Source organism: Oncorhynchus kisutch, linkage group LG3, assembly GCF_002021735.2.
Source record: "Oncorhynchus kisutch isolate 150728-3 linkage group LG3, Okis_V2, whole genome shotgun sequence".
Lineage (NCBI taxonomy): Eukaryota > Metazoa > Chordata > Actinopteri > Salmoniformes > Salmonidae > Oncorhynchus > Oncorhynchus kisutch.
This window is the reverse complement of record NC_034176.2, coordinates 28,622,829-28,639,466: the sequence shown is the minus strand read 5'-3', so window position 1 is coordinate 28,639,466 and position 16,638 is coordinate 28,622,829. Positions and strand designations below refer to the sequence as shown.

Here is a 16,638-nt window from a genome sequence, read left to right as displayed (position 1 = left end):
TTAGCATGTTCTAATGAAATAACAATCTAATTCAATGTCCCCCAGTTAGCATACTATAAAGCCCATGCCCAAATAATCTCAAGGTAACTTCAAACCAAGTCATCGGGTTTTGAGTGTGTATTCAATTTGAAAATAATCGTGACTACACGTGTGATTTAAAAAAAAATCGATCTCATCTAGGTTATGGGCCTAAACCATATGACAATATGTAGAATTGCACGAAATTATCTTTAAAACAGATTTTTTTATGGGGGACCTCTAACCCCTCCGGCTAAGGGTGGTGTCAATGACATTCACAATAGAAAATATCACTCCAAACTACGGGATCTTCAAAAGTTAGCAGCACTGGTGATTGATTTACACACTCCAGTACAGTAGGTGGCGACATGCACCCCCAACCAACCGCCATATTGAAGTAGAAGGAGAATTCCGCGCACGTGATCCGCGAATAACACAAGTCTGCCAGGACTAGCAGTCATGGCGTTGTACTGCAGATAATGCCGACTTTTCTTGTTGACCAATGACGTAAGAAATCGCCACGGATTTGCTTATTGAAGGGGTGCAGTCAATTTAAACGTAATTCTCTTGGTTTGGTGAACATCTAAAGAAGCAATCAGGTAATTTGAATAAGGCAACAATATCGAAAACGCATTGTCAGAGTCATAGCTAGCTAGATAATGTAACCAGTATGCATTGCTGACATGTGTTGACAGTAACTCCTTGATTAGCTGTTATACCAATGGCCTAACAAAAAGGCCCTGTAAAACTTGAAGAATTTGGTATCAAAGACAAACATTAAAGGCGCGCTCTGTATTAGCGCAATATATACTTTTTATGTAGCCTAACTTTACCCTTACTCCTTAAGGTCCAAAGACGTTAGACGTGGACTGGCTCTGGCAGCCAAATACTATATATAAACGTAAATCGATTCTTTCAATTGCGATACGGTTCTAGAAACAACGCCATAGGCGTTGGAGTCAAGTTTGGGGGAGTACATTTTCACCATAAAAATAAAGCATTCCATGTATCATCGCATTTGCTGACTTATGTAAAAGAGCCTTCTATTCGTAATGTGATGAATAGATTGGTCGTCATGATTTAGGCTAATAATAACTCAATCACTGTTAGTTCTGTTGGTTCCTACAAGAGCACAAAACATGTACATTCTAGCCATCTTTGAAAAGCAAGTCAGGTAAAGAGCTTTTTTGTCTTAAAGGGGCAGTGTTAAAATCAAATTGTATTTGTCATTTGCACCGAATACAACAGCTTTAATAGACCTTACCGTGAAATGCTTACTTACAAGCCCTTAAACAACAATGTACTTCAAGAAATAGAGTTAATAAAATATTTACAAAAAAATTTAATCAATCAATAGGTAACACAAGAAATGTACATAACAATAACGAGGCTATATATACGTATATACTGGTACGAGTCAATGTGCAGGGGTACTGGTTAATGGAGGTCATTTGTAAAGTGACATAGATAATAAACAGCAAGTAGTGGGGGAACACAAAATAACGAGGTTATTAACAGGGGATACCTGTTCTCTTGCCATAACTGTTCTCTTGCCATAACTTTGACAGAGAAATGTCAGGTAGATAGGATAGTCAGCTGCAGCCATAACCAAGCTATGCTAGATAGCTTCTGTCAGCTTGGCTAAACACAAGGTCAGTGCAGGCTTTAGCCTAAGCATAGAACTGAATCACACCATACCCAAACCGGACGCGCGCAAATTGATTTTGTCCCCCACACCAAACATGATCATGACACGCAGGTTGAAATGTCAAAACAAACTCTGAACCAATTATATACATTTGGGGACAGGTCGAAAAGCATTAAACATTTATGCCAATTTTGCTAGCTAGCTTGCAGTTGCTAGCTAATTTGTCCTGGGATATAAACGTTGAGTTATTTTACCTGAAATACACAAGGTCCTCTACTCCGACAATTAATCCACACATAAAACAGTCAACCAAATCGTTTCTAGTCATCTCTTCTCCTTCAGGCTCTTTCTTCTCTGGACATTATATGGCGATTGGTGTCTAACTTTCATAAAGGTGTATTACCACGATCGACCGACCTCCGTTCATCTTCCAATCATGCACGTGCCATCTCCTCATTGGTTATCTGTTGCCCCAACATTACACATTTTTATTGTAACCCTGGACAAGCACACCTGATTCAACTTGTCAACTAATCGTCAAGCCCTCAATGAGTTGAAGTTCTGGACAAATTCACTTCGTGTATTAAAAGTTGAGTATTTTGTCTCCTATTCTTAGCATGCAATGACGACATCAAGCTTGTGACTACAAACTTGTTGGATGCATTTGCAGTTTGTTTTAATTGCTTTGGATTATGTTTTGCTCAATGAGAACTGAATGGTAAATAATGTGTTATCATTTTGGAGTCACTTTTATTGTAAATAAGAATAGAAGATGCTTCGGAACACTTCTACATTAATTTGGATGCTACCACAGTGGTAACCTTAGGATTTTCTTCAGCAGCAGTGTCAAAGTTGGCGTGGGGGGTGGTGGGCATAGCTAATGGCATAGTCTCCGACCAAAATTTGAGGCCCCCTCTTGGCCGCAGAGGCAAAATGTTGCTGTTTTAAAGTTAATTTCCTTCAATTCAACACATTTTGCATGCTTTTAAATTGTCAAAAAAAAATATATATATATACAGTGCATTTGTAAAGTATTCAGACCCCTTCACTTGTTCCACCTTTTATGTAACAGCCTTATTCTAAAATGGATTAAATAGTTTTTTTCCCCCATATCAATCTACACACATTTCTGCTATTGTATTAGAAATAAAAAACATATCACATTTACATAAGTATTCAGACTAGGGATGCACTGTATATCAGTGAACATATCGGAAGCTTCCGATATTAGCTAAAAATGGCAACATTGTTATCGGCCCGATGTCTAGTTTAACGCCGACGTTAAAAACTGATGTCAAAGATAGCGTGCATACCTATATAACGTAGGTAATTACGTAATGACGGCACGTAAAATGTTGCATTACACACGTGCAACATAGTATTCCTAACCTAGCCCACACAATGTTGACTTGTGTGTTGAGTCATTTGAAAGAGTAAGAGTTTCAGCGAGACAACTCAAAGGCGAAATCCATTAAAGCCAAGATAATGGAATTCATTGCCCTTGACAATCAACCATTCTCTGTCGTGGGTGATGTTGACTTTCGCTGACTGGTCGAACACCGGTACACACTACCAAGTGAGCTATTTTTCAGATGTTTCCCTACCGGAGTTACACTGTAATAACGTCACTGCTATTAGCTTTTTGACATGCATACTATGGAACGCCGTTTGGGTCTTTGCGTGTCAAAATAGATATAGTAGCACTGTCGACGCTGTACAAAAAAGTCTGCAAACACCGGCCACGAACGATGTGTTTACAATACGGCGTTGGTAATAAAGCATCATTTGTTTGACCGCAACTTCTGGGGTAGCTAGATTTAGCTTGGTACCTAGCTAGCACCATTACAACCAGCCTGAAAACAGTGACCAGTAGAAACTGCAGTCATTTTCATTATTCTTAGCAATGATATAGGAATCCTTGTATTAGTATAGCTAGGTTGCCACTTGTTGTTCGCCTATTGAAATTAAACTTCAGTTCCTGAAAATAAATAGCTAGCCAGCTACTTAACCCTCCTGCCCAAAACTAACATTATAAGCAGCCAGCTAGCTTGGTCTGGCTAGTGAGACTCGACCGGACAGGGTTATGTGTTGTGAATCTACCACAATAAAGATTAGGCATAATAGTGGAATTTGCGGTTAGCCTTCAAAATTAAAGTATGTCATTGACAGTGATGCAAATGAATACAAATAGTATGCCATACTTTTATTTTGAAGGCTACCCCCAAAGTCCACTATTGTGGCTAATCCTTATTGTGACTAGCTTCACACAGATGGGTCCGACCACCATTAATCAAATAAGAACTGTCTTATAAATTAGGGTTATTTTAATGACACCTAGCTATATAGCTACTGAAACAGATTATGTTGTGTATTTGACGTGTGTCGTCAAACATACACAAAGACCCAAACGGCGTTCCATAGAAATCCTGCTTGAGAATGAAATGACTGAACAACGAAACAGTACAGCAAATAAGTGAAAGAAATTGGTTTTGATTTATGTTTTACTGGTAATGGGGACATATGTAAATGCCAACAAAATAACTTTTTGGTGTGTCTGTGTAACCTTTATTTAACTAGGCAAGTCCAGTTAAGAATAAATTCTTATTTACAATGACGGCCCGGACGACGCTGGGCCAATTGTGTGCCGCCGTAAGGGACTCCCAATCACGGCCAAATGTGATACAGCCTGGTTTCGAACCAGGGACTGTAGTGACACCTCTTCCAGACGCGTCCGTCTGTGTGTGTGTGTGTTAACTATTTAACTGTACTAGAATGCTTAAACGTCCGCAAAAAAATTAAATATCGGTGATCGGTATCGGTTTTTTTTGGCAAGGAAAATGTCATATTGGTGCATTACTAATTCAGACCCTTTACTCAGTACTTTGTTGAAGCACCTTTGGCAGTGATTACAACCTCGTCTTCTTTGGGTATGACGCTACAAGCTTGGCACACCTGTATTTGGGGTGTTTCTCTCATTCTTCTCTGCAGATCCTCTCAAGCTCTGTCAGGTTGATTGGGCAGCGTCACTGCACAGCTATTTTCAGGTCTCTCCAGAGATGTTCGATCGGGTTCAAGTCCGGGCTCTGGCTGGGCCACTCAAGGACATTCTGAGACGTGTCCCAAAGCCACTCCTGCGTTGTCTTTGCTGTATGCTAAGGGTCATTGTCCTATTGGAAGGTGAACATTCGCCCCAGTCTGAGGTCCTGAGTGCTCTGGAGCAGGTTTTCATCAAGGATCTCTGTACTTCGCTCCGTTCATCTTTCTCTCGATTCTGACTAGTCTCTCAGTCCATGCTGCTGAAAAACAACCCCACAGCATGATGCTGCCACCACTATGCTTCACTGTAGGGATGGTGCCAGGTTTCCTCCAGACGTGACACTTGGCATTCAGGCCAAAGAGTTGAATCTTGGTTTCATCAGACCACAGAATCTTGTTTCTTATGGTCTGAAAGTCCTTTTGGTGCCTTTTGGCAAACTCCAAGTGGGCTGTCAGGTGCCTTTTTACTGAGGAGTGGCTTCTGTCTGGTCACTACCATAAAGGCCTGATTGGTGAAGTGTGCAGAGATGGTTGCCTTTCTGGTAGGTTCTCCCATCTCCACAGAGAAACTCTGGAGCTCTGTCAGAGTGACCATCAGTTTCTTGTTCACCTCCCTGACCAAGGCCTTTCTCGCCCAATTGCTCAATTTGCCTGGGTGGTTCCAAACATCTTCCACTTATATATTATGGCGGCCACTGTGTTCTTGGTGACCTTCGATGCTGCAGAAGTTTTTTTTATACCTTTCCCCTGATTTGTGCCTCAACACAATCCTGTCTCGGAGCTCTACAGACAATTCCTTCGACCTCAGATATTGTTACACTTTTATCAAGGGGCCCAATGTGTGCCATGAAAATGCACCCCAGACCACCACCACCACCAGCCTGCAACATTGACACACAACATGATGGATGCATGTATTGTGGTTTCTGCCATACACTTGTCCTCCCATCAGTGTAAAACAGCAGGATCCAGGCTTCCTCAGTCCAGGCAATGTTTTTGGTTTTCATTCCTTAGCCCACTACAACCGCAGTTTCAGCAAAAAAAAAAGAAAGAAGTGGAACTCTTTGGCTGCCATACCCCATTTGTGTCAAGGTACGATGAGTTGTGCATTCTTTTATGGGTCTTTGGACACCAATGTTGTACTGGACTGTCAGTTGACTAACTAGCCCATCTGTTGCTCTGCACAAGTCAGCCTCCGTTGTCCTTTTTCATCAGTGAACTGTTTTTCGACCACTGGTCTTGATTGATTTTACAGGTGACATCAATAATGGATCATAGCTTTATCCCGCATTCACCTGATCAGTCTGTCACGGAAAGAGTTTTGTTTTGTACACTGTGTCCATCATTGGTTTTGCCAAGGGCCCGAGAAGATTCTTAGTTTGAGCTAGTTTCCTGCAATCCTACACATTTGCCATGAGGTTGAGAGAAAATGTGCAGTTTTTTTTAAGAGACAAATTTCCTGAAATTCTATATCTGAGTGACTAAAATATAATAACAAAATCAATGAGGCCTCATGCCATGACATTTTGGGAATTTTACATTCTCCCTGACAGTCTCTAGTTTTATTTATTTTGGTGATTGTAGGTTCTCAAAGATCTTATTGAAAAATAATTAGCTCCAATATATTTTCTACTTTATATTTGGTTTGAGTCGTTTAAGTTTACACTGAATGTGTTACCATCCGAGTGGCCTGCCACTGCTAAATGAATATAGGGGAAACAATGTACCATGATTATGGATAATTATGAATGAATCCAGAATGATAATTGTTCCTCTTACTTTGTCAATGATCATACCCCTAAAACATTGTGACCTCCACTCTTTTTGGCAATGGTGAGAGGATAGCAGTTTTGGAGGCGCATGATCTTCAGATAAAATCGCCTGATATGAAACATTTGATCTCAAATCCAAAATGCTGGAGTATAGAGCCAAATCGACACTTTTAGCTTAACTATCCACATAAATACAGAGGGGAGTATAGGTGTTCTTATGAAGACTTCTTGAATAAAGGTGTGTGGATAGTTGTCATCTGTTTTTAGCTTTTCAAATAAATTATTTCTAATTGCGTTGTCCAGGATGGCTGAGCCAGGCTCAAGCAACCCCGGTGGCCCTTCTCACACTCCGGTAACGCCCGGAGGGAGTGGCAGGGGTTTGGTGATGGGACGCCGGCTACCAGCTACTATCTCCCCTGGCCGTCTCCCTTCCATGCGCTCCAGAGACCTCACCCTGGGAGGTGTGAAAAAGGTAGGCTCAGTGAATTGAATACCGTGTTTAATGGTCTCACCAGAACTTTTGTATTTGTTTAACGAAGTAAATCTTGACTCCCATGTTTTATCTTTCAGAAAACTTTCACCCCTAACATTATTGGCCGCAAAGCTAAAGAAGAGTAAGTTCAGTTGTTCAGTCTGTGACGATATATGAAGCTCTTTCTTTGTCCTTGGTGAACAAGATATTGCCAAGAAACTGAAGATGTCGTATAACGCTGTGTACTACTCCCTTCACAAAACAGTGCAAACTGGCCCTAACCAGAATAGAAAGAGGAGTGGGAGGCCCCGGTGCACAACTGAGCAAGAGGACATGTACATTATGACTCTTGGATGCTGGCCTTCTAGGCAGAATTCCTTTGCGCAGTGTCTGTTCTTTTGCCCATCTTTTCTTTTCTTTTTATTGGCTAGTCAGAGATATGGCTTTTTCTTTGCAACTCTGCCTCGAAGGCCAGAATTCCGGAGTCGCCTCTTCACTGTTGACGTTGAGACTGGTGTTTTGCGGGTACTATTTAATGATGCTGCCAGTTGAGAACTTGAGGCGTCTTTCTCAAACTACACACTAATGTACTTGTCCTCTATCTCAGTTGGGCACCGGGGCCTCCCACTCTTTCTATTCTGGTTCACTCTTTCTATTCTGGTTTGCGCTGTTCTGTGAAGGGAGTAGTACACAGTGTTGTACGACATCTTCAATTTCATGGCAATTTCGCATGGAATAGCCTTCATTTCTCATAACAAGAATAGCCTGACCAGTTTCAGAAGAAAGTTCTTTGTTTCTGGTCATTTTGAGCCTGTAATCGTACCCACAAATGCTGATGCTCCTGATACTCAACTAGTCTAAAAAAGGCCAGTTTTATTGCTTTAATCAGAACAACAGATTTCAGCTGTGCTAACATACAATGGGGCAAAAAAGTATTTAGTCAGCCACCAATTGTGCAAGTTCTCCCACTTAAAAAGATGAGGCGTGTAATTTTCATCATAGGTACACTTCAACTATGACAGACAAAATGAGAAAAAAAATCCAGAAAATCACATTGTAGGATTTTTAATGAATTTATCTGCAAATTATGGTTGACAATAAGTATTTGGTCACCAACAAACAAGCAAGATTTCTGGCTCTCACAGACCTGTAACTTCTTCTTTAAGAGGCTCCTCTGTCCTCTACTCGTTACCACTTAATGGCACTTGTTTGAACTTGTTATCAGTATAAAAGACACCTGTCCACAACCTCAAACAGTCACACTCCAAACTCCACTATGGCCAAGACCAAAGAGCTGTCAAAGGACACCAGAAACAAAATTGTAGACCTGCACCAGGCTGGGAAGACTGAATCTGCAATAGGTAAGCAGCTTGGTTTGAAGAAATAAACTGTGGGAGCAATTATTAGGAAATGGAAGACATACAAGACCACTGATAATCTCCCTCGATCTGGGGCTCCACGCAAGATCTCACCCCGTGGGGTCAACATGATCACTAGAACGGTGAGCAAAAATATGAGAACCACATGGGGGGGACCTAGTGAATGACCTGCAGAGAGCTGGGACCAAAGTAACAAAGCCTACCATCAGTAACACGCTACGCCGCCAGGGACTCAAATCCTGCAGTGCCAGACGTGTCCCCCTGCTTAAGCAAGTACATGTCCAGGCCCGTCTGAAGTTTGCTAGAGAGCATTTGGATGATCCAGAAGAAGATTGGGAGAATGTCATATGGTCAGATGATACCAAAATAGAACTTTTTTGTAAAAACTCAACTCGTCGTGTTTGGAGGACAAAGAATGCTGAGTTGCATCCAAAGAACACCATACCTACTGTGAAGCATGGGGGTGGAAACATCATGCTTTGGAGCTGTTTTTCTGCAAAGGGACCAGGACGACTGATCCGTGTAAAGGAAAGAATGAATGGGGCCATGTATCGTGAGGTTTTGAGTGAAAACCTCCTTCCATCAGTAAGGGCATTGAAGATTAAACGTGGCTGGGTCTTTCAGCATGACAATGATCCCAAACACACCGCCCGGGCAACGAAGGAGTGGCTTTGTAAGAAGCATTTCAAGGTCCTGGAGTGGCCTAGCCAGTCTCCAGATCTCAACCCCACAGAAAATCATTGGAGGGAGTTGAAAATCCGTGTTGCCCAGCAACAGCCCCAAAACATCACTGCTCTAGAGGAGATCTGCATGGAGGAATGGGCCAAAATACCAACAAGTGTGTGAAAACCTTGTGAAGACTTACAGAAAACATTTGACCTCTGTCATTGCCAACAAAGGGTATATAACAACAAAAGTTTCTCAATACTTTATTGACCAAATACTTATTTTCCACCATAATTTGCAAATAAATTCATTGTAGGATTTTTAAAGTGATTTTCTGGATTTTTTTTGTTCTCATTTTGTCTGTCATAGTTGAAGTGTACCTATGATGAAAATTACAGGCCTCATCTTTTTAAGTGGGAGAACTTGCACAATTGGTGGCTGACTAAATACTTTTTTGCCCCACTGTAATTGCAAAAGGGTTTTCTAATGATCAATTAGCCTTTTTAAAATTATAAACTTGGATTAGGTAACACAACGTGCCATTTGAACACAGGAGTGATGGTTGCTGATAATGGGCCTCTGTACACCTATGTAGATATTCCATGTAAAGATCTGGCATTTACAGCTGCAATAGTAATTTAAAACATGAACAATGTCTACACTGTATTTCTGATCAATTTGATGTTACTTTAATGGAATTTGTTATAGCTTTTCTTTCAAAAACAAGGACTTTTCTAAGTGACCCCAAACTTTTGAACGGTAGTATGTGTGTGTATATATACAGTTGAAGTCAGAAGTTTACATACACCTTAGCCAAATACATTTGAACTCCGTTTTTCACAATTCCTGACATTTAATCCTAGTAAAAAGTTCCCTGTCTTAGGTAAGTTAGGATCACCACTTTATTTTAATAATATGAAATATCAGAATAATAGAGAATAGTAGAGAATTATTTATTTCAGCTTTTATTTCTTTCATCACGTTCCCAGTGGGTCAGAAGTTTACATACACTCAATTAGTATTTGGTAGCATTGCGTTTAAATTGTGTAATTTATGTCAAACATTTTGGGTAGCTTCCCACAATAAGTTGGGTGAATTTTGCTTCATTCCTCCTGACAGAGCTCTTGTAACTGAGTCAGGTTTGTAGGCCTCCCTGCTTGCACATGCTTTTTCAGTTCTGCCCACAAATTTGCTATAGGATTGAGGTCAGGGCTTTTTTCTGGCCACTCCAATGCCTTGACTTTGTTGTCCTTAAGCCATTTTGCCACAACTTTGGAAGTATGCTTGGGGTCATTGTCCATTTGGAAGACCCATTTGCTTCAATATATCTACATAATTGTTCTTCCACATGATGTCATCTATTTTGTGAAGTGCACCAGTCCCTCCGGCAGCAAAGCACCCCAAAAACATGATGCTGCCACCACCGTGCTTCATGGTTGGAATGGTGTTCTTTGGCTTGCAAGCCTCCCCCTTTTTCCTCCAAACATAATGATGGTCATTATGGCCAAACAGTTCTATTTTTGTTTCATCAGACCAGAGGACATTTCTCCAAAAAGTACAATATTTGTCCCCATGTGTAGTTGCAAACCGCAGTCTGGCTTTTTTATGGCAGTTTTGGAGCAGTGGCTTTTTCCTTGCTGAGCGGCCTTTCAGGTTATGTCAATATAGGACTCGTTTTACTGTAGATACTTTTGTACCTGTTTCCTCCAGCATCTTCACAAGGGCCTTTGCTGTTGTTCTGGGATTGATTTGTACTTTTCTCACCAAATTACCTTAATCTCTAGGAGACAGAACGTGTCTCCATGCCTGAGCGGTATGACAGCTGCGTGGACCCATGGTGTTTATACTTGCGTACTATTGTTTGTACAGATGAACGTGCTACTTTCAGGTGTTTGGAAAATGCTCCCAACCATGAACCAGACTTGTGGAGGTCTACAATTTTTGCTGATTTCTTTAGATTTTCCCATGATGTCAAGCAAAGAGGCACTGCATTTGAAGGTAGGCCTTGAAATACATCCACAGGTACACCTCCAATTGTCTCAAATGATGTCAATTAGCCTATCAGAAGCTTCTAAAGCAATGACATAATTTTCTGGAATTTTCCAAGCTGTTTAAAGATACACTAAGTTGAGTGCATGTAAACGTCTGATCCACTGGAACAGTGAATTATAAGTGAAATAATCTGTCTGTAAACAATTGTTGGAAAAATTACTTGTCATGCACAAAGTGGATGTCCTAAACTACTTGCCAAAACTATAGTTTGTTAACAAGAAATTTGTGGAGTGGTTGAAAAACAAGTTTTATTGACTCCAACCTAAGTGTATGTAAACTTCTGACTTTATGTGTGTGTGTGTGTATGTATGTATGTATGTATGTATGTATGTATGTGTGTATATATATATATATATATATATATATATATATATATATATATATATATATATATATATATATATATACATACATATGCACAGATCTCAAGATGAATGCGCTAGCTGTAGGTCTGCTAAGTGACAAATTGAAATACAGTGCATGATTCAGAAATTTTTCCAGCACATACTGGATCTTAGGAATGACCATATGTTGAGAGTTTGACTTTCGTCTACCATAGGCAGAAGGTTGAGGGTGGACAAAGGAGGGAGAGGAGGGAGAACGATCGGGGTCGTGAGCGAGGTGGTAGGGGCGGTCGGGGCCGGGGACGTCCAGAGGTCATCCAGTCCCACTCTATCTTTGAGCAGGGGCCTGCAGAGATGATGATTAAGAAAAGAGGTATGACCGGGTCATTCATTCAGCTGGGATTCCATTACATGTTATATGGTGTAATATTTTGTGTAGACCATATTGATGTATTGTGATTTGTGTTTTAACCCATGAGTTTCTTCCTGTGCTCCAATCAGGTGGCTATGAAGGTGAGAGAGATGCACCAAGTGTGGGTCCCTCACCCATCATCAACATCAAGAAGGAGAAGAGGGAGACCGAGGAAGAGACCAAAGAAATTTTGCGCGCTCTGGAACGAGACAATGTGAGTCCTCCATGTACTTTAGTCTCATCATGCTGTCTGCCTGTGCATTTATTCCTTGCCCACTTACTTAAAAATAATTGTCAACTAATTTCCACCAGTTCCTGGATGACCCTCACCTAAGGAGTGATGTAAGGAGCTGTCCTGTCCAGCTGCCCCTGGCTGTGTCAGGGTGGGGATTCAAGGAGGAAAGTGATGTAACAGCCTCCTCCAAACCAGACAAGACTGAAGAGGATAGTGAGGCCATGGATGGCACAAATGCAGTCAAAGGTAACAATAATACATGTCAGTTAAAATGAAACAATATGAAAAAAACAATGGGCTCCAACTGTCTAGCCATGTGTCTGTCTCCCTCTTCAGTGAAACAGGAGCCAGAAGATGCGCTAGAGGTAAAGAAGATGGAACCCACTTTCAGACCACCACCTCTCCCTGAGCCTGAAGTTTTATCTGAGCTGCTGGAGAGCTGGAGTCAGACCAAAGAAGAGGAGCTCTTCTTTATTCAGCTTCCTGACTCCCTACCAGGGCAGCCGCCCACCCAAGAGGTCAGGCCAGTGAAGACAGAGATGCAGTCAGAGGATGGACAGTCCATGCTTTTGAAAACGGAATCTCAAGTAGGTACTTAAATATGTGGTTCAGAGAGCAAGACTACTGTGTATACGATCAGTTTCCATGTCTGTCCTCTGTGGAATAGGAGGAGCAGCAGGAGGAAAACAGTTGTCATCTGAGGGACCTGCAGGAGGGTCTGGTTGGACGGCTGTTGGTGCGGAAGTCTGGTCGGGTTCAGCTCATACTGGGGCATGTCACACTAGATGTGGCTCTGGGAACCTCGTGTGCTTTCCTCCAGGTCAGAGAGAACAACCTTTGGCTTCTCATAGTTGGTTAAAATCATATGATGCACACCAGATGATCAGTATCAGGATGATGTCACTGGAAATACTTATCTTCCATCTTTTTTACTACAAAACATAGAAACATGCCGTTTTCATGTTGATGTTGGGGGTGGTGCTGATGTTCTTTCAACATGATGTTGAAAGAAGTTGAATTTCCCTTTAAATCTTCACTTCTCTGTAGTTTTATAGTTGTACAGTATGTAAACATATACATATTTTATGTTTGCCTTGTATGTCATTGTCTGACAAGCCCTATTCCCCCCCCCCCCCCTCTAATTACATTAGGAGCTGGTGTCAGTTGGAACAGGAGAGGGCCGGACTGGTGACTTGTCAGTGCTGGGACACATCAAACACAAATTGGTCTGCTCGCCAGACTTTGAAGCCCTGTTGGAGAACAGAGTGTGACGAACCATTAGGCAATTTCTACACTACAGTGGGGACCTAATCCAGAAAGACACACAGACCATGCAGTCCTGTATCAGGTCTATAAGGACAGTAGTACCACAAGCAGACAACACCCAGCTTTTTTCAGGTGTCCAATGTGGTTAATTGGTCCTGGAAAGTCGCAGAATGTGTAATAGAAAGCTCCTACCACTACTTTGTAAGAATAGACAGCTTGTTTACGGAACATTGTATTTATTTTTCTCTCTGCAGAAAGTGATAGGAGAATATATTTTGAGATGTGTTCTAAAAAAGATGTGCTAAGTGACTCCAATAAATGGAAGGTACAGTATTCTCTTCATGAATGTGCCAAATTCCAAATGTCCTATTCCAGTGTTATAAGCAGATCATACTATCAGGTCTATGCTTGTGAGGGATAAGTGGGAAAAGTAATATTGCCCCTGTAGTATCCTGTAAACGCATACCTAAATTACTGGATGTAAGATGACATTTTACTTGGATGTAAGATGAATAAAAAAGAACAAAGACAATTTCCTGTGTGCTTTGTATTCTTCAGACCCCTTGACTTTTTCCATATTTTACGTTACAGCCTTATACTAAAATGGATTAATCAAAAATGTTCATCAATCTACACACCCCATAATAAAAATAGCACATTTATTAAAAATAATTTAATTAAAAATAAACATACCTTATTTACATAAGTATTCAGACCCTTTGCTATGAGACTTGAAATTGAGCTCAGGTTCATCCTGTTTCCATTGATCATCCTTGATGTTTCTACAACTTGATTGGAGTCCACCTGTGGTAAATTCAATTGATTGGACATGATTTGGAAAGACACACACACCTGTCCATAAGATCCCACAGTTGACAGTGCATGTCAGAACAAAAACCAAGCCATGAGGTCGAAGGAATTGTCTGTAGAGCTCAGAGACAGGATTGTGTCGAGGCACAAATCTGGGGAAGGGTACCTGCAGCATGGAAGGTCCCCAAGAACACAGTGGCATCTATCATTCTTGGGGACCTTCCATGCCATCATTCTTAAATGGAAGAAACCACCAAGACTCTTCCTAGAGCTGGCCGCCCGGCCAAACTGAGCATTCAGGGGAGAAGGGCCTTGGTCAGGGAGGTGACCAAGAACCTGATGGTCACTCTGATAGAGCTCAGGAGTTCCTCTGTGGGGATGGGAGAACCTTCCAGAAGGACAACCATCTCTGCAGTACTCCACCAATCAGGCCTTTATGGTGGAGTGGCCAGACGGAAGCCACTACTCAGTAAAAGGCACATGACGGCCTGCTTGGAGTTTGCCAAAACGCACCTAAAGTACTCAGACGATGAGAAACAAGATTCTGTGGTCTGATGAAACCAAGATAGAACTCTTTGGCCTGAATGCCAAGCGTCACATCTGGAGGAAACCAGGCACTGCTCATCACCTGGCAATACCATACTTACAGTGAAGCAGGGTGGTGGCAGCATCATGCTGTGCGAATATTTTTCAGTGCCAGGGACTGGGAGACTAGTCAGGATCGAGGGAAAGATGAACGGAGCAAAGTACAGAGAGAGATCCTTGACGAAAACCTCCTCCAGAGGACTCAGGACCTCAGACTGGGGCTACACTCACATTAACATCTGCTATATCTCAGAGTGCTGTCCCAGCCTAAAAGCCCAAACAGCAAGCAATGCAGGATATAACCCCACCCATTTTGCCAAAGCACAGCCCCCACACGACTAGAGGGATATCTATCAAGTGCTTTGTGAAGTAGCTCAGATAGTAGAGCATGGTGCTTGCAATACTAGGGTTGTGTTTTTCAATTCCCATGGGGGACCATTATGGAAAAATGTGTGCACTCAACGCTGTGAATAAGAGACTACTAAAATGAAACAGGAATTAATAGACAATTTCAGTTTCACATAGAAATATGTTGCAGTTGCAAAGTATTGAAAAGAAACTGGAAAACATATCAATCAAGCAAGTATTTATATATTTCACAAGTATTATCAGACTCAAATGTCAAATCCTGGTAAACACTCAAATACATTTAGTTAAAAAAAAGAAAAGAAAAAAAGTTGTGCACTGGGCCCAGACCAATATAGGCATCATCGGCATTGCAAAGAAGTTGCAGCACTCCCACCCCCAAACTACTTCCCGCGGCTATTTGGTTAGCTCTTGTGCTATGTGGTAACCTCTCGTCTTCCATAAAAAGTCGCTGTAACATATGACCATGTGGGAACACTAACTGTATCAAGGCGTATATCAATTAACCTTTTGTATTTCAGAAAATTATTTCTCTCTGATATGAAAGATAATATGCTTCCAAAACCGTACCGTAATGTTACATTTGAGAATCGAGGCTCTTAACAAATCTCCCCCATACTGAAGACGCCTTCGTCCAATGACTCTCCTGTGTAATGTAATGGAACTCAGTCATCATCAATGTTTGGATCACTTGTTATACTTGATACATTTTTTGTGTAAGTGTGACAGGTTAAAGGAAATAGTCATAGCCTGTTATACATTAAAAAGTATTAGTAAGTTCATAGTATGTGAGGATCTTAAAACATCTAAGGTTAAAAAGATGCATTCAGTATCAGTTGATAAAGATTGATAACATTCATATAATTGTGTTAAAGTTCAAATCTGTCAAAGGGTACGAATTGTGAGAGTAATGTGTAAATGTTATATTGATTACTTGATTTTGTAGTGCCTAAAAGTGTTAATCTGTGATCTACGAAATGCTCTTAATCTATGAGCCGGAGATCGATTGCTCTGGTCTCCACCCATATTCCTGGGGAAAAGCGCGGTCTTTTTCTCATTCAACTAAACGTTAAATTGAGAATACAACACCGTATCACTCTCGTGATTATTTCTCCCCTGTTTTCAGGTACTTTATTGATGATAAAAATAGTAATTTAAATGTTATAACTCACTAACATGTCAAGAGTGTTTAAGGTGTGTCTTAGTAACGTTTTGAGGAAGTTAGAGTTAAGTTTGAAGAGAGTAATATTAGCCCTGCTCGGTTGAAGTGAAGAATAGCATCGTACTGAGAGTAGCTGCCATTTTATGTCGATTGTGAATGAACATGTACGTTGTTAATAAGATATTTTGCTGTGTTATTTGTATAATGGTTTTTCTGTTGTTTTGTAATGTGTTACTTTTGTGAAATTGATTCAACTAAACGTTAAATTGAGAATACAACACCGTATCACTCGTGATTATTTCTCCCCTGTTTTCAGGGGCGTAACATAAACCATATATTTTCAACTGTAAATCATGATGTGAGATTATGATTTATATTGAGTCTAGCGTGGATTGCTTTAACGAACTAAATCAGA

General features: G+C 41.0%; 1 protein-coding gene across 1 annotated transcript; it reads left to right on the top strand.

Annotated features, from left to right (window-relative positions):
* The first annotated feature begins 434 nt into the window (after positions 1-434).
* Positions 435-13,832, top strand: LOC109873687 (DNA-directed RNA polymerase III subunit RPC4-like). The gene is made up of 9 exons (XM_031820204.1): positions 435-617; positions 6,778-6,946; positions 7,045-7,088; positions 11,603-11,760; positions 11,889-12,013; positions 12,112-12,280; positions 12,371-12,621; positions 12,702-12,854; positions 13,186-13,832. The coding sequence occupies exons 2-9, from the start codon at positions 6,779-6,781 to the stop codon at positions 13,303-13,305; spliced, it is 1,188 nt and encodes a 395-aa protein (XP_031676064.1). The 5' UTR covers positions 435-617; position 6,778; the 3' UTR covers positions 13,306-13,832.
* Positions 13,833-16,638: the final 2,806 nt, after the last annotated feature.

Coding starts and splice junctions, on each gene's coding strand:
- LOC109873687 (XM_031820204.1), top strand. CDS start 6,779: ATGGCTGAGCCAGGCTCAAGCAACCCCGGTGGCCCTTCTCACACTCCG. Junction 6,947..7,044: donor CCCTGGGAGGTGTGAAAAAG/GTAGGCTCAGTG, acceptor TTTATCTTTCAG/AAAACTTTCACCCCTAACAT. Junction 7,089..11,602: donor GGCCGCAAAGCTAAAGAAGA/GTAAGTTCAGTT, acceptor CGTCTACCATAG/GCAGAAGGTTGAGGGTGGAC.